This window comes from Cricetulus griseus, chromosome 2, assembly GCF_003668045.3.
Source record: "Cricetulus griseus strain 17A/GY chromosome 2, alternate assembly CriGri-PICRH-1.0, whole genome shotgun sequence".
In the NCBI taxonomy this organism is placed as follows: Eukaryota; Metazoa; Chordata; class Mammalia; order Rodentia; family Cricetidae; genus Cricetulus; species Cricetulus griseus.
In genome coordinates this window covers 49,057,294-49,076,241 of record NC_048595.1, presented here as the reverse complement: position 1 = coordinate 49,076,241, position 18,948 = coordinate 49,057,294, and the positions used below count along the sequence as shown (strand labels likewise).

Sequence of the window (18,948 nt, the reverse complement as noted above, 5' to 3'; positions counted from 1 at the left end):
TGGGAAGTGAACCCTGATTCCCTGGAATAGCAGCCAGTGCTCCTAACTGCTGAGCCATCTCTCCAGCCCCATGCTTTACAACATTTAACTTAGAAAGGGAATTGTTTGTTTCTCTTATGATAAATACTTTTAGGAAGAAGGTGGGGAATTATTGAGTTGTTTCTATTGAATCGACCTTTGATGTATCTATAATGAAGTGATCTCACAAAACCCCAAGCATTTTCAGAGAAGATACGATTAACCTTATCCTAGAAAACTGAATCAGGGCCAAAGCCATTGTATCTTTTCTTTCTTTTCTTTCTTTCTTCCTTCCTTCCTTCCTTCCTTTCTTTTTTTTTTTTACAGATTTTATATTTTGATTTTTAATGGGGGGTGCACATGAACACAGTGCCCAGGGAGGCCAGAAGAGGGTGTCTGATCCCTCCAATGGGAAATTCCAGGGGATTATGAGCTTGCAGTGATTTCATGTTGGGAATCAAACTGGTCCTCTAGAAGAGCAGCAAATCCCCTTGAGCCCTGAACCATCTCTCCAGCCTGGCAATGTAGCATTTCTTTGGCTTTGAGCATCTGAGTGAGGCACAGTCTATAGTCTCCCAAACTGTAAACACTTGATAAAAGTGTTACAGCCTTTGCTTTCCTGAGCTCTAAACTTAAAGCCAATTAGCTAGTGTTGAAGTTGTGCTTGATTTGGCCCAGGTTTCCCTGACTGCCATCATCAAAGCAAACTTTGACCATTCAAGTGACTTCTGTTTACGACATAGTCCTGAAAATGTGCAGAAAGATGGTGTACAGTCCAGTGAATGGTCCTCTTGGCTGGGGCTCAGTGAAGGCCCTGCTGTCTGCTCAACCTGTGGAGGAGAGCGCCTTCCCCATCCTGACCATCTGACAACACTGGACATATGTTGTCTTTGCATCTATGAAATAAGGGCATCCCCAGAACAGCAAACATTCTTGCTGCCTGGCATTTAACTATTCGTAGGATCCTTCACACAGTACTGGCATTAACCATCAGGTCCAGAGGACCTGATCAGAAGATTGTCTCTGGTTCAGTTTCAGCTGTTCCTCTGAACCCAGACAAGGATAAATAACACCAAATCATGTTCCGTTTATCTGGCTCACTTTGTGCAACCCTGAATTCTCTAGAGAAGCTAGAGAGTCAGGTCTTCAGAAACACTCCATGGTTCTGGTGTATATCATGATGAGATTGTCTGTGTGGGATCCCATGTTTGCCCCCATATGCTTGTTCTGATGTACAGCTCAACTGTGTCTTCTCTCTTTGGGTCACTCATTCTTTGTTTATTGGTGTTTGTGTTTATGTATTCATGTGTGTGTGTGTGTGTGTGTGTGTGTGTGAGAGAGAGAGAGAGAGAGAGAGAGAGACAGAGAGAGAGAGAGGAAAGAGAGAGAACAGGTATGCATGTACCATGCGATGCATTGGAGACAAGAAGACAGCTTTCGGTAGTCACTTCTCTCCTCCCCTGGTAAGCAGGGTCTCTCTTGTTTCTGCTGCTGAACCATGTACTCAGGAAAGCTGGCCGTTGAGCTTCTAGGTGGTTGTCCCGTCTGCCTCTCACCTGCCTTTAAGAGTGCTGGGGTTACAGATGCATGCTGCCACACCAGTGTTTTTCAGCAGGGATCCCAGGGATCCCTGAGCCTGGTCCACTGAGCCACCTTGCTGGCCCCTACTTTTTAAATAACGCATCACAATGAGGTCTTGCAGAGATTATTCAAAGAGAAATACTGCTCTTAGCAATGTGATATCATCTAACCCATGGTTCTGGAGCTTTGCATTAACTTCATGAAGATCTATATATAGAAATGTGTTCCAGGGGCATGGCCTCTGAATACAAAAGACAAAACAAAACTCAAGCAGACATGGGGCATAGACAGGGAAAGCAGGGGGTTCTGTTGATGTTGAACTTGTGCAGTCAGCTGAGATTTTTGCCTATCATCTAGAATGCCGATCACCAGTTGTGCCACAGTCTTTTCCATGGAAGGGCAGATACTTCATTGGTGTCTTCAAAAGTTATTTACTGAACACACTATCCTGTCAGGGATACACCCTTTAATATGTGATCCCTAAACTCACAAGCCTTGTATTCTAGAATGCGGAGCTCTTCAAGAGAGAGACAGGAGGGACAAGGACAGTATAGCAAACATCTTCCCATCTTCCACCAGATGCCTAGGCTAAAGGGAAAATACTAGTAATATAGCTAAGAAGGAATTTTTGGAATGCTAAGGTCAGAGTGAATTCTATTTAAATGAATCACTTTGAGAGGAACACACGCACACACACACACACAAAACCTTTTCTTTCTAAGCTTCTTTTAGAAGTCTGTACTTTTTTTTAACCAAGTCATGATTTCAGTATCCACATTTTGTAGGTGCAGTCCATTGTTTAATTGAGTTGTGACCATTTATTGTTGAGTTACATCAACACAATATAGTAACCACAAAGGCAGATGTAAGTCCAAGATGCCTGGCAATGTTGAGGAGAAACAGCTTCCTTGGCAGGACATGGAAAGGGTCATGTAGAGGCCTGCACTCAGGGGGCCTTTTCTAAAGGCAGGGCAGGAACTCCCCTGTGGACGGGGGAGCAGGGCTTTCTTTGCAGAGGGTGATATAGGAAAGCATGGGTCCCACAAGCTGCTCAACACACTAGTTCATGCTTATCCACAGTGAGCACATTCAAAGACCCCAATTGAATGCTGAAACTACAGATAGTACCAAACTCTGTGTGTGTGTGTGTGTGTGTGTGTGTGTGTGTGTGTGTGTGTATCTCCCTATATATCTGTGTTACTCACTTGTCTTATTGCTGTAACAAAATGCGTCACAAAAACAACTTAATGAAGAAAGAGTTTTTTAGGCTCACAGTTGGAGGGTATGGAAGTCATGGTGGCCCCTGGTCACACTTCAGTCAAGAAGAAGAGACAATGCATGTTGCTGCTTGTCTCTCCTTTTCCTTTTAAAAGATGTTTTTGGGACATGAGGCTAGAGAGATGGCTCAGCAGTTTAGAGGCCTTGTTGCTCTTGAAGAGGACCTGGGTACAATTCCAAGCACCCACATGGTGGCTCTCAGCCATCCCTAACTCCAGTTCCAGGGGATACAATGCCTTCATCTCACTCCTGGAGACAACAGGCACACATATGGTACACATACATGAATGCAGGCAAAACATTTACATGCATAAAATGTAATAAATAAATCTAAAGACAAGTAATCTGAAACAGAACAATTATGACAACATTCTATAATAAAGTGCCATGAATGAGAATAGTATCTCTGTGTCTTATACTAGTTTATTGCCCTGCACTTACTCTCCCTGTTATAATGTGAGTTGACAGATGCCTTTGTGAGAAGATGAAGTGTCATGAGTGTTGCAGGCATTGGGAGATAGATTATATACTGTGGCAGTCCAATCTGATAGTCTTAATGGCTATTGAGTGATTGTTGGGCTGTTGGGCGTGGAGTATGCTGAGCGTGGCTACACTGGATAAGGATTTAAGTCTCCTTCCAGGTGATAGAGTGAAATGCCACAAGATTCATCCTGCTGCTTAAACTGTGAGCAATTTAAAACTTAGGGGAAAATTTTTTTCTGGAATTTTCCAGCAAGGGGAAAACGCAGGCTCACTGCCTGGAAGAAGAAAATGACGGTGATGCTGTTTTGTGAAAGCAGCATGCAGCTTGAACTTAGGCTGGTTGGAAGCGTCTCATACATCACCAACTAGTTCTCAGCATCATGGTTAAGACTACAGGCTCTGGAATTAGCAGGGCGAACTCTCTGGCTCATTACTTATTGGCTGTGTGATGGGGTGAGTTATGTAACCTTTCCACACTTGTTTCCTCTTCGTTAAAAGAGAAACAACTTTTCTCATGGGGTTGTCATTAGTATTCAGTGAAATCACTCATGGAAAGAGCCAAGTTTAGCACCTCGTCAGCACTCAGAGTCACTGGCCTCCTCGACTGCCTTCCCAAAGTATCTCATCATTTCCCACAGCTCACTCTAGACAGCCTCCTAGCTGCTTTTCTACCTTCTAGTCTTTATGCCAGGGAGGGTGATGCCTCTATGGAAGGTGATATTTGTCATCTAATTCCAGAGGATGAAGTCTCAACACTTTTAAACTTAACTTAAGGCTCTTCATCAGCTGGCCATGTTCTTCCTTCTTCTGGTCTCTCATTTCTGTCTCCAGAGCCCCACCATATCTTGGGATTTCCTGTAAATCTTGAATATCCTATAATATTGTGCTTCTGTTTCTGTTAGAGATCCCCCCTTCTCATCCCATATTCTTATTCATCAAAGTCTGAGCCCAGCCAAATAATTGTGTTTAAAGTCTGACACAGGGAACACCTGAGGTGTCATCTCAGGACCTCCCATGCTCTTCCAATGAGAGTAGGATTGACACCTCAGGCTGTCTGACCAGAGCATTAATTTCAAGGATAGGAACAGGAATTACAAAAATTAAACCAGTACTGGGGAGATGGCTCTATGGGTAAGGACATTTGCCACACACGAGGACCCAAGTTCAGTTCCCAGAACCATGTAAAAGCTGGAATAACTGTTTGCACCAACATGATTGCAAGTGTAAGACAGTAAGATAGCTAGGGCTTGCTGGCCAGCCCGCCTAGTCAAAAAAAGTGGCAAGTTCTAGGTTCAGTGAGGGACCCTGTCTTGAGTTAATAAGACAGAGAGGGATAGAGCAATCCTTCCAATGTTCAGTCTACCCAGTGGTTTCCCTTGGCCACCATATGAGTGCACTTACACACACACACACACACACACACACACACACACACACACACCCCAATGTGTGCACTCATGCATAATATAGGATTCAATTAGGGTGAAGCTCATTGCAACATTCTAGCACAGCATATGTTGGTATTTTAGGTCAGCCCCTTTTGTTATCTTGACTGCTTTGTTACTGTCATTCTTTTACAATCCCAGGAAAGTGTTAGAAGCAGCTTATAAGGTTCTAGGGGGGAAACTCAACCAATTCTTAAGTAGGATTAAATACATTGGGAACAATCAATATATGTGTAATAATATAGAGTCCTTTAACTTTTATCTCAGAAATATTTTGTGGATTTCAGTAGAGGTGTCGTATATATATATATATATATATATATATATATATATATATATATACATTGTGATACTATTACAATGACATGTAAGCCTTTTGTTGCTAGTGACACACCTCTAGAACCTCGGCATTGGTGACACTGAGATAAGAAGGTGGTGAGTTGTCTCAAACACCTTCATTTTTCCTATTTGGAAAGTTGTACACACATGCATACACACACAGACACACACACACACACACACACAGACAGACAGACACACACACACACACACACACACACACACACACACAGTTTATTTAAAAATTCCTTTGTCCCTAGGATCTTTGCTATACTCACCAGTTTCTAAACTTTCTATACTTAATTGGATTAAACTATGGACATAATCCTGTCATCTGGGAAGAAATAATTTGTAGTGGTCTACCCCTTACCCATAGTTTTACTCCCTGCAGTTTTAGTTACCTGTGATTAGTCATGGCACATGCTTGAAATGGTACTCAGGTCCTCTGCAAGAGCAACAAAGGCTCTAAGATGCTGAACCATCTCTCTAGCCCCATGTCCCAAAACATTTTTTAAAAAACAAGAGGAGAGCCAAGCAGCAATGAGCATTGCTCTCTTATTCTTGACTACAATGTCACCAGCTGCCACCATGACTTACATTGTATTGATGCAACTCAATAATACATGATTACAGCTCAGTTGAACACCAGACTGCACCCTTGCTGGCTCCCCTTAAGTTGGTGTCTGTGCTTCCTCTTCTAAACACTGGTTTGGAAATTGTTTTCCTTAACAGCTTCATCTGTCAATCTCTTTTTTTTTTTCTTTCATAATTTCACCATCAGATCCCTAAAGTTTATTTTGGTTCCTCTGTCATAGCATCATGTGAGTTCGCCTCTAAACTCACATTCACATTTTACTTCAATCCCACAGAATTCTTTCTATTAATAGAAAACTAGTCTTCTTGGCTTCATAAAAGATTTGACCCCAACATTCCTTCATCTCTCACATGTCAGATGGCCGATCAGATCTTTCTTCACCTTATCTTGGTGTCATCTGTGCCTGTTGCTAACCTGTGTTCCCACCCTTGTTAACTCTCAGGTAGCTCACACCTCCACGGCTTCGCCTCTTAGGCGACCCTACATTTAGTCTTACGGCATTTACCCTGTGTGAGACCCCTGAGGAAACTGTTGCTCAAGCCCCAGCTTCTCCTTTACTTTGCTATTTAGGAACCACTGATGGCTCTCAGCTCTGATGAACCAAGGTAATCGACTAATTCTATCCATTCTCTGCCTACATTGAAGATCCTGTACCCCCAAGCTTCAGCTGATTGAACAGCCTTCAGCTGCTCTCAATCTGAACTCTCCACTGAACTGATCCTTGTCTTCCCTTCCTCCAAGATCCTCTGTGTGTACGTGCATGCTCTCCAGACCTCCGTCCCGAAGATGGCTGAGGCTGTTCCCTGAGCCTAGGATGCCTCCTTCCTTTCCACATGCATACACCCCAAATGACTCCCTGACGACTGCCAAACAAAAATTTTATTACCTCCCTCCCTCCAAATTCTTTCATTTATTGCTACCTCAAAAGACGTATGGTCAGTGTATCATGTTATCTGAATGTTGAACCACACAGCACCTTATTATGGGGACAGAGAAAGCTGTTCTCTCCACTCATTCATTACATGTCTTACTTCAACACAACGGTCAGCTCTAGTGTCCAGTATAAATTTATAAATTTGTATTTCCTCCTTTTTCATTGTCACAGACAATATTCAGTATATTCTTGATATTGATGGAAGCCACAAACATATTTTTATGCCTTTTATCTCCTTGTTAGCTTCATAGCCTATCTGAATAACAGTAAATATAATTATCATTATTTTAAGGGACTATTTCCTTTATAGAATTGGAAATGCAAGCATTTAAGATATTCTGCTTTGTGTTTTCAAGCTAACCACAGTTACACTTTTTAGGGTAATATTTTTAATTATTCTGGAAATAAAAAGAAGCAATCCCCAGAGGACTAACAGTTTGAAATTGAACAGGGCACCTCTGGGAAGGGAGAGGGTCATGGGTCATCCTCAAACAAACAAAAGACAATGGAGATGATTGTGCCTAAAGATGGTATATTTTTTTTTCATGAGACAGTGTGTTGACAGTTTCCTTCCTCTTGGGTCGTTGTTGTCTGCTAAATGATCTGTGACGGCAAATTGATCCCAAGATTTTCATGCAGGAGGCACAAGGCAGCCTTTCATTTTGTTACCCACTCTGCAAAATGCTAAAACATTTTGGGGGCAAATTCATGTTACCTTAGCATATCATTTGGCCATGTGAAGCTTGGCAGCTGTTCTGGAAGCAATAATAGTAATGGTTAATTTATCTTCACCCAGTTTCAGAGTTCTCCTTATGTGTGATTGGAAAAGTAATAACACATTTGAAAAATGTTAGTCTTAAAATTAGGTGTCGCAAACTGCTAAATAAATGGATTCACTGATCCATTTAAATATTGCCCCATTAATTTCAAAATCGAGTCAAATATTTACCTTAAGGATCTTACAGTTGACCCATAAAAATTAATACTAATATATTTGTTTTGACTAGAAATGTGTTTCTTCTCCCAAAGAACCAAGAAATTAAATTGGAGAGCAGAAAGGGATATTACACCTGGTTTTCCAGCCTCTACTTGCACTAGTCACCTGGCAATATCACGTGGCTGAATGTTATCTCTAAGTAATGTTTTATTTACAGAGCTATAAATCACTGCGTTCAACAAGTTCATGGTAAAAGTGCATGCAAATGTAGTGACTCAGGAAGTGTCCTATAGTTACCACTTACTGCTTTTCAATAATCTTCACTCTCCTGCTAGGGCATAATGACACTACTAGAAAGAGGTTCAGGTCGGGAGTAGGGTGGGAGGGGGATGAGAAAACAGGGGGGTTTCCATGTGACTAGGTTTTGTGTCAAAATTAGTCTCCATGCTTCTATTCTTCCTATGAATAGGAAATAAAAAAACAATTCATTCTAAATGGCACTGATATGAAATTTAAGAAAACTTTACTGGAGAAGGAAAAAGATTACAAATATAATGCTTCCTTTAAAGTTCCTGTTAAATATTGGCATTAACGGCAGAGGTCTTAAAGCTATTTCTTTTTGCAGTATAGATATATGTGCACACAGGTGAACATTTCCATTCATTATTGAGAAATGAATTACACAGCTTGTCTTTTCTGTGATTTATACTTGTCAGTGGTGAAATTAATGTGTTTGATCCATCTATTAGATGCACATTTACTAAAGATATATGTCCAAAGGCCGGCATGATGGCACATGCGTGCAACCCCAGCACACAGCACACAGGGGCTGAAGCAGGAAGAGTGTGAGTTTCAGGCCAGCCTGGGACACATAGAGATCAAGACTATCAGGGAGAGAGAGAGACAGAGAGAGACAGAGAGAGAGAGACAGAGAGAGACAGAGAGAGAGAGAGAGATGAAAGTATCATAATTTTCAAATCAGTCTAGTTTGATATATTATCTGAATTGTGTGCTGTGATAATTTGACAAATTATATATGGTCTGACTTTTATTTATATTTTCAGAGTAATTAAAAAAATCTCGTTTAATGATTACTACAAGACATGGTCAGAGATAGCCACGTCAAAAACTGCAGAACACTCCAAAAATCCATGTAAGCTGATCTATCCTTATTCTGTGTCCTTCTGATATCTATTGACCTGTTGGTTGTTCTCAGTTTGTCTTACTTTCAAAGACCAGTTGACACATATCTGCTACGAAAGAGTAATAAGCTGTTCTGTTTGCTCTCTGTACTATACTGTTCACTCAACAACTGTTAATTTAGTTCATTTGTGTAGAGCCCTGACCGGAGTCTGTTCAAAAGCCAGAAAAGTAGGCAATTGATGGAGCTCTTAATCTTATGAGGTTAATTTAGCTGCCTTCACCCAAGAAAGGGGAGTTCACAGCAGGGTGGACCTTTCCATTTCAAAGACAATTATTCCCTAAGGCAGAGCCGCCATGGAGTGCAAATGCAGTCAGAAAACGTGAGAGTGGAGTGCTGCTCAGTTACATCAGTGGAAGGAAAGAAACATTGTCCTAGGACCACAAAGACACAATATGAGAGCTGGGCAACTGGTTTCATTTCACTAGACTTTTAAAGCACACATAGCCTCCAAGTAAGCTATCCAGTTAAGTGAAAATGTGGCTATGCCCCAGCCATCCTGCCAAAGGAGCAGGGCATTGTGAAGTTCGAAAGGACTCAGATTCCAGAGTCTGCGATGACGTTTTGTAGTACTTCTCTTTCTTAGCTGTTACTGCCTATGTTCTCCTTGATGCGTGGGATACCACGCATCCATGAGTTTTATTCTTTTTTCCTAAGTACTCTTCTGCCTTTTTTCTCAGTGATGACCTCTTTCCTACCCTTCTCCTGATCTCTCTGAAAGGCCTCTCCTACTGCCATGTTTTTATCAGTCAGTGATGCCAAAGCCACCTCTCTAGCCAGACCCTCTTCTGCCCCCCCCCCCACACACATTTGCAGACCTGCACTGAGCCTCACCTACGTATCACACAGGCATGTCATTAAGGCAGCCTGAAACTGGCTCAGCCTTAAGTTCCCAACCCTGTCCTTTCTTCCTTCTGTGTCTTAGGTACTGGTAACTCACTATTTTTGCATTCTCTTCCACCTAAGAATCTTTAGAACAACCACATGCACCACATGCATCTCTTTCTTTCTTTCTTTCTTTCTTTCTTTCTTTCTTTCTTTCTTTCTTTCTTTCTTTCTCTCTTTTTGTTTTTTTGTTTGTTTGTTTTTTTCCAAGACAGGGTTTCTCTGTGTAGCTTTGGAGCCTATCCTGGCACTCGCTCTGGAGACCAGGCTGGCCTCAAACTCACAGAAATCCACCTGCCTCTGCCTCCCAAGTGCTGGGATTAAAGGCGTGCGCCACCAACACCCGGCCAACCACATGCCTCTTAATCTTTTTTGTATTCCTGCTTTATCTCTTGCAATATTAGAACGCTTCTACTCACTTCCACCCCTCCCCCACTCCCATGGTCACTGCTTCCTAACTGTAGCAAAAAGTTGTATTTATTTTTTAGGCATAAAGTTAAAGCAAAAGTACTACTAAGCTTAACTAACACAAAACCAAGTAAGATAGATAATGTTTCTGAAATCACATGTTCTTTCAGAAAGTTGGTTATTGACTATTTTGCAATTATACCTTATCATCCTCACTCATACACCAGTGGCTGAAAAAAAAATTGTTCAAAGTGCATTCTGATACACAGATTTTAGCAACACTATTAGTTCAAAAACTAATGTTTCTGACATTAGAGTTCATGGGTGTTTAATTTCAAAGTTTGGTGGCCAGATGCCCCTTAGCCAGTCAATACATTTCAAGTACCTACCGTGTACTGAGTATGGAGGCACACAGATGGATTTGGGGACAATAAACATTTGTTGTGAAAACATGATGTTGAAAGATATTAACTCCAGGGACTAAGAGGCAAATTCCTCAAAAAAAAAAAAAAAAAAAAAAAGATTTATTTTTTCAGGATGGAAATGTGTAAATACATAGGGGTCCTCAGAAACTTAACTCCCAGGCAAAAGATACAATAATGTGCCAGAATTTGAGAGCATTTGGGAATGATTGCCTCTTACTAAAAAGTGATTTTAAAATGGAAGAAAATTATGGTGATTTCTCGATGGCGGTTCCTCCCTCAAAGATATTTGACTCCAACTTGTTGAATTTTGTTGTTTCTACCTCAGTCGGATACTAACCCAGTCTGCATGTAACTCATCCTGCCCGAGCATAGTTCTCTGCAGCCCAGAAATAGTTCTGGGACTTTGAATCTAACAGTGAATGGCAGATTCCGCAATCCCACTGCCCTCCTTCCCCTGGAATCACTCTAAAACTGTTCCGGGAGCCTGCCTTCCAAAACAACCAGAACCGAATTTTCAAAGTAAATGCAACCCTGACACACACTGCTGGCCATGTTGTCTTTTGATAGTTCTGCTGGACAAGAGCCAACATTCTCTTTTTAATGGCCTAAGTCCCTTGCAGTAATGAAGATAAAGCTTTTGTATTATAGAATGCTTCTCCCATGACTCAGAAAAACATAGGAAACCTCTTATAACTTCATTTATACATGTATGTTCTTATTACTGGTAAGGTTATTCATATCGCATACATATTTTAAGGGCTTTGTATTTTATGAGTAGAAAGTAGTTGTATTTTGATTTGGATATTAACACTTTTTCTTATTTTTGCACCTCAAAGCTATGTCAAAGCTATATATCAATGCCATAATAGTCACAAGTGTATTCTTTCACAATACAGTCTATAGAGTGTGTCTGTATATATTATGCTTTTAACCACCCCAGTTCATCATTCCTTTAACCAATATTTATTTACTAAACATCTTAATATATGTAACCAATAACCATACATCTATATGTCTGAGGGACTAGACATTATTCTAACCCTCTTTTTTTTTCAGTTGAGAAATGAGACTAGGAGAAACCAGGTAATTTAGCTAAGGTCACCCACATAGAAGATACAATATATTGATAAAAGAGATAAATTCTGGAGCCAAATTTCCAGGGCTTGTCTTGGCTATGATTTGCTGGCTATGTGACATTGGCAAGTCTATTGCCGTCCTTGGCCCAGTTTGCCTTGTTTATAAAATGAGAGTCACAACACAATCACGTCCTAGGGTGGTACATGTGCCCATCTGCAATTAGTTCTGTGGTTCAAAGCCTTAGATTAGACCTCTGGCCCTACATTCCCCTCCTATGCCACTATTCTGCCTTTATAATATGACAGCATATTATCCCAGCATAGCGTGAGACTTACATTCAAATGCTGAAGGATGAGGAGCATTTCTGAAACGCATGTCATTTCCATTCACAATCATAGGAAATCATACAGAGAAACGTACCAGCGACCCCACTGTGCTCTGCCCATCCCTATAAAATGTCTAATACAGGGTCTGGCAGAGAGAAAACCCATGCATGTGGTTGTAGGAATGGCTCTTTAACGACAGAATATGATCCCCATACGGAAATGCTTACGTTCCAGGAAAAGAATTCCTGAGAGCAGCATGCTGTGCAGCCTGAGTGGAGGCTCCCTGGTGCTTGTTTGCTGTCAGCAGGCAAACCAAACAGCCTCCGGCATCAGGGGGGGTGCTTGCTTTCACCCCAGGAGACTTTCAGTCTTTGAGGCTTCCAAAGGCCCCTCCTTCCTCAAAAGAGGCAGTGTGCCTGCCTCCAGAGCCGTGTTGCACAGCCCCAACTGCTCATTAGAGCCACCTGAGGAGCCTGTAAAAATTCCAACATAAAGAGCACACCCAGACCAGTTCCATCAGGGTTGGCAGGAGGACTGGGTAGTGGGGTTTTGAAAGCTCCCCAGGTGACCATAATGCACAGCCACAGGTGGGAACAGCATGATGTCAGAAGTTAGCAACGCCTTACTTAGTCCTATGCTGTTTTCACCATGCAGGTAAGAAAGTTCAAGTGAGTGGCTTACCTAATAGAACCTCATCTCTCATTCCTATTAGTGAGCAAAGAATATTCTCCCTACTTTTAGATGCTCTGTGGTTGCATGAGATAATATGTATGTAAACAAAACATACTAGTGCAAGCTGGTACCATGTTTTCTGGATGTGACAGTCCCTCCAGAGAAAATGGACAACTTTGAGTCAACTTCTGTGTATGTAGGACAAGCAGTACATCATTTTGTCAGTGGCAGAAGGACAAACTGACACACAACAACCTGGATTCTCCTAGATTTTGAGACCTCAACTCAAGCCAGTCCAGGATTCCTGGCTTCCATGGCAAAGATGAGGCAAAGCTGGGAAGTCTGTTAAAACTATTTTACTATAGATTTAAGCGTGAGAGTTAAGAGACAGACACTCAGAAAGACACACCAGAGTAGGTTATATGTTTCTCAAGGGAAAGTAGGAAAAATAAGGCATGGGCTTCCCAAAGAAGAGTGGCAATTGATTGTCTCAGTGTCATCCATAGGTACCATTTTGGTGACTCTCAAGTTACATTTCAAAAGGTTGCTCTGAGATTTCTGCCCGCTTTGTTCTCATTCGATAAGTGTGGTTATAGAGTGGTCCTGGAGGTGCCTTAGATGGAATTATAATCTGATAAAGGGAAACCAGAAGCCTCTAGGGTTCCACAAGGACTTTAGTACGCATTTGTCCTTTCCCTGCAAATGCGTGGGGTTTCTGGTGAGATTCCTAGAAAATTACAGGCTTACGGCTGGGAAGGGAGAGAGGCCCTAAGCAGTTGTTAATTGTGCATTCTTGCTTTCCTGCTGCCAAGGGGCTTCAACTGGATTCCAATGAGAGGAGTATTTCTCTCTTCTCATGCCCCCCACCCCTAAATTTTCCCTGCTTCTTTCTATCCTGCCCCATTATGAAAAAAAAAATGAGCAGAGAGACACAAGGTCCTGAGTCCTATCCCCACTGCTGCAAAAACAAACAAATCCCAGAATAGAAACAACACTGTAATTTCCAAGAGAAAGAATTACACTATGGAAGAGAAAAAATTTACCTTATGAAAGCTGTTGAAGGGACCCTTTTCTGCCATGACTTATAAAACTGTCCCACAAGCAAGAGATGTGAGGGAGGGATTGAACTTAGGCCCTTAACTCCTCCTCTGTCCCTCTCCTGCCCTCATCCTTCATTGCTGTCTTCTAATCAGCATCATTTCTTGAACACGTGGGTGCTAAGAGCTGACTGTGTCTTGGAGACAAGAAGATCCTCATTGTAGGTAAGCTCTCTAAGGAGTTTACAGACAGGTGGCAGAAGACAGCCGAGTCAAAATAAATAATAATAATAATAATAATAATAATAATAATAGTAAAATATGAGAAGTATTAAAAGTCTGTAGGAAGAACTGTGATGTCTTCACCTCTGAGATGAAAACAGTGACACTAGAGTCAAGAGAATAGGAATGGACTGCTTGGGAGAGGTGACCTGGCCAGTCTGGATTTGTAATATATAAGGTAGAGATTGTCTGCCACACAGATTCACATACACAAGGCAGGAGAGGTCTTTTTTTAAGTAAGGAAAAATATGAGTCATCTTTAAATGGAAACTTAGCAAAATTCTTAATTTTGCCCATGCAAATGGAAGATTGCTGATAAGAAGACACTGGCACATTGCTAGTCTGTTTGTCTGGCTGAAACATTGCCAGTCTGTTTGTCTGGTGTAATGGTTGTCCTACACACTACTCTATGTACACACAGCCTAGAGTAAGAATTCCAGTAATGTTACTTATAATACTCCCCTGTAGGAAAGACAGTTCTTCACCAAGACAGCTGAGATTGAATTCTTTAATGGGAAGGATGCTGTCCCCAAACGCCAGCAAAAAGAGTCTAATGATGCCTGGAAGACAGTGTGCTTGTGTGTGCTTGTGTGGATCTGAGGAAGAAAAAAGTTAGAGTGTGTATAGGAACACTGCTTGTGAAAAATCATGCAATTTAACAGCAGGGGAAAACTTTCTTTTTTTTTTTAAATCAAAAGCAAATGACATTACATTACAAAGAAAAAGTAAAGTCATTGGCCAGGTGTGGTGGGGCACACCTTTAGTGTCAGTGCTCAGGATGCAGGGGCAGGCAAATCTATTTGATTTTGAGGCCAGCCTGGTCTACAGAGCTAGTTCCAGGACAGTCAGGGCTACACAGAGAAACCCTGCCAAAAGAAAAAAGTAAACCATTGATATGATAGAGATTCCAAATAACAGTAAGACTAGTGGAATGCATCTGGCCAGTTAGCTGGTTCGAGTACAAACTCAGAATAAGGGACAGAAGGGGAAAGGAGAGGAGGGAGAGGAGAGAAAAGGGGAGGAGTGAGGGAAGGGGAGAGAAAAGGGGGAGGGGACTGGGAGGAGAGGGAAGGAGAGTAGTATGTGTGGCTATGTGGCATAGGTTAAGAATACAGTAGAGTTTTCAGTACATTTTATGTGAATTTGATTGGCAGCATAAAACTTGTTACTAACCACAAACTTGTAAGCCAGTAAGGTAACATGATTTCAAAATATTCTAATGAAGACATGAGCTAGAGCTAGGATGACGGAAATGCAGCACACAGCGGGCTGGCAAATCCACTTTGTACCTGTACCAGTCAAACTAAATAAAAATCCTGATGTTTGGGAGTGCTACGAACAGAAGCGCAGTGCTCTGCCCTGAACTGAATTCTCTGCTGTGCAAATAAAGGGGCTTTTGTTTTGTTTTAGTTATGTATAATTATACGTGTCTCCTAGTGGAAACCAGAGGTGTTAGATTCCCCTGGAGTTGGAACTATAGGCAATTGTGAGCTCCATGTGGTGAGAATTGAACCTGGATCCTCTGGAAGAGCAGCAAGTGCTCTTAACCACCAATCCATCTCTCCAGCTCCTGGACATAAATTTTAATAAGAACTAAGGTTCTTACAAGAACAGTGAAGATGATTGTCATAGAAAACCCAGGTTTTAAGAAAACGTTGAAGGAGTGGAAGCTTCCTTAAGATATGCCTTAGAGGCTCACTGCTGGGGAGAAGGATGAACTTGATTGGACTGGCATGAATCCAGAAAGATGAACAGGTCCAGAGGCAACTCCCAATGCTCAGATTAAGGGAGGCCACTGGAGCCCTTGTCATCATCTAAGGGAAGGGACAGTGTCACCAAAACATAGCCAAAGGGCTCCCTTGGGGCCAGCAGGACCATCTGTTTGAGACTTTTGCTCTACTGAAAATCCAGCTCTGAAATGTCCCTGGGATGTAGGAGCCCAGCAGAAGCTTTACCTGGTATGCACAGGCTCTGGATTTTTCCCAGACCTGGGAGCAAAACAAAGTAACAGTTCTCAGAGTAGAAATGAGAACATTGTTACTTCCAATCTCAAGATTTAATTTGTCACTCCAAGTGCTAAATTAGAAATTCATTAAGCTATTAAGGTCCGTGATTTTCATGAGTTATCTTAATACTTTATTACTATTGCTAAGATACAAAGTTTCTTCAAGTTTAAAGATATAATTGGCTTTTATTAGTGTATCATAATATGGGTAGCAATTTAACTAAGGGATAGGACAGTTTGGCTCCTACAGGAACCAGAAAATAAAAAACAGGTTAGTTTTCTCATAAGGGGACTTCCTCATCTCACTGACTGGGCCCTTCCTGTTGGTCTGCTTTGTTTGGGGACTCTGCTACTTGATTGAAGCATGCATGACACTGTCAACAAAAAAGGAAACTCCACCTTTTTTTTGTTTTTCCCCAAGACATGGTTTCTCTGTGTAGCCCTGGCTGTACTAGAACTTACTCTGTAGATCAGCCTAGCCTCAAACTCAGAGATCCATCTGCTTCTGCCTCCTTAGTGCTGGGATTAAAGGCACATGCCACCATCCAGCTTAAGGAACTCCATCTTGTACTGGTGTTGGGGCCTAGTGCAGAACCTCAGTCCAAAACAATGGTCTCCCATAAATTTTATTTAACTGCATAAATGATATATAAGCAAATGTCATTATAATGAAAACAATTCCTAAGTCACAATCTACTTATTTCAAACAATATTGAGTATTACACAGCTCCAATAAAAAGAAAACATTAGCAAAGTCTTCAAGCATTGTAACATGAACTATATATATAGTGTATGCAATTGCCACATATCAACTTAATGAGAAGTGAGTTACTTTCAACTCCGAACTATATTAAAGAATGTATATGAATACTTCTTTTTGTAATCACTTTATTCCAGTTGTTGGAGATCCAAATTTCATGGGACAGTATTACAAATGGAAGCGACAGGATCTGCAGCAGCAGAAGCAGTGGAAGTTGAAGTAAGGCATTCCAAGTGCTTTGAATGTGTGATATCATTGACCCTGAGTCTCGGTGATTCGGCTCTCTGTCTACTGAACCATTAGCAGAAACCCTGGGAATAGCAGCTGATAATATATATATATATATGTGTGTGTGTGTGTGTGTGTGTGTGTGTGTGTGTGTGTATGTGTGTGTGTGTCCTTCCTCTTGTTTAGGTATTGTGTTTATATAGCTCATTAAAAAATGTAATGTATAATTAAGTACAGATTATATGTAGTTACCTATAATAGCCAAAGCTTATATAGGTATGTTAGCTAGGTTTTCTTGATATACAAAGATATATTTGAGATGGATAGATAGTCTTCAAACCTTTCAAAGACCTATAGAATATGGCATTTAAAATGATTCAGGGTTTTTCATGACAGTGAAACACAACTGCTCCTGGCAATACCAATTACTTCAGAGAGGAAGATGGGCATTGGAGAAACTCATTATGGAGTTTGCTTTCAATATGGCAAGACTGGCCATTTAGGCAAGAAACAGCTCTTGCCTGGACTGTTTGACTGTATGCTGTATAAAGTGAACATACAAGACCCACAGGAAAGTGACCACTGAACTTGCAAAACAAAATGGAACAGTCCTGAAGGGTTCCTGCTTCATGGAAGAGTCTGCAAGACATTTTGCAGGACACAGAGAAAAATGACTGACAAACTGCCAATGCAGAGGGACAGTTTAAAATTTCCTGTTTCACTAAGAAGTCTGCCAGACACATGGTGGCCTATGGGCTGAAGATGGGTGCGCAACATTACAGAGGAATTTTGGGTGACTGACCAGGCAGTGAGATGTCTCTGTCAATTCTAGAGTTTATATATTATTTTTCTGTTGTCTTTGATGGAGTTGAAGACAGATAATTACGGTTATGCTTTTCCTTAGTTATGATAAAAGATAAGTTACATATAAGACTTTGGACTCACAAAGATAGGATAGATGATAGAATGTTTTCTTTAAATTTTGCTAAATGTTAATAGACTACATATTGTTAACTATAGTTCTTATTTGATAGCTGTTTTGTTGTAAATTTTACTATGTTAAACCCCTTTTTATTTAGACAGAAAAGAGGAGATGATGGGGACTGTTCTTCTATGTATATGTTTCTCTTATTGGTTGATGAATAAAACACTGTGGCCAATAGAGGCAAGGAGATAAGCAGGACTAGGATATGAGGAGAATTCTGGGAAGTGTAGGCAGACAGCAAATGCCATGTGAGGACAGGGAGGTAGGATGTGCTGGACCCTGCTCTGGTAAGATAAGACCACGTAGAAATACTTAGATTAATAAAAATGGGTTAATAATTAAGACAGAGCTAGCCAATAAGAAGCCATAGTCACCGGCCGACAGTTTATAATTAATATAAGTCTTTGTGTGCTTAGTTGGGGCTGAAGCAGTTGTGGGACGAGGCTGGCGAGATGGAAACTTACATTTACAAGCAGCCTCTGCCTTTTCTAAGCATAAGAACAATAATAAGAGAATATAATCTCCTTTTACAGAAAATCAGGTAGGAAAGCTGGCAAACATGGAGATAGGATATGAACCATAATGAAGAACGAAGACAGTCTTCCTCAGAGTTAGAGTTAGTTATCATATTACCTTTTCACACCTTTCTCATAACTTTAACTTCATTTTCCCAAAGATTTCTCATTCAGGAACCATATATATTTGTGTGTGTGAATAAAGATTATATATATGTATATATATTCTTGTATGATTTAAATTTTTTTTATTGGAGAAGGATCTTGGAATAAAGTGTTTGCCATGCATGTATGAAGAGCAAAGTCCATGTCCCAACACCCATGTAAATGCCAGGAAGGCCTGTTGTCCATCCTATAATCCCTGTGCTCAGAAGATAGAGACAGAGATACTTTTTCTACTAACCAAATTTGAGAGCTCCAGGTTAAGCAAGGAACCCTACCTTAGTGCAACAACCAAGAAAGACATCAGATGTCAACCACTAGCCTCCATATTCTTGTGTACAGCCACACATGTTGTAGGGGAAGCTGTAGC

The 18,948-nt window shown here is 41.0% G+C and overlaps 1 protein-coding gene across 1 annotated transcript in view; it reads left to right on the top strand.

Annotated features, from left to right (window-relative positions):
• Window positions 1-16,911, top strand: part of Ube2u (ubiquitin conjugating enzyme E2 U) — a 44,175-nt gene extending 27,264 nt beyond the window's left edge. Inside the window, exons 7-8 of the mRNA XM_035438952.1 lie at window positions 8,675-8,763; window positions 16,826-16,911. Coding sequence (XP_035294843.1) covers window positions 8,675-8,763; window positions 16,826-16,911 — 175 coding nt within the window. The remainder of the gene's footprint in view (window positions 1-8,674; window positions 8,764-16,825) is intronic.
• Window positions 16,912-18,948: the final 2,037 nt, after the last annotated feature.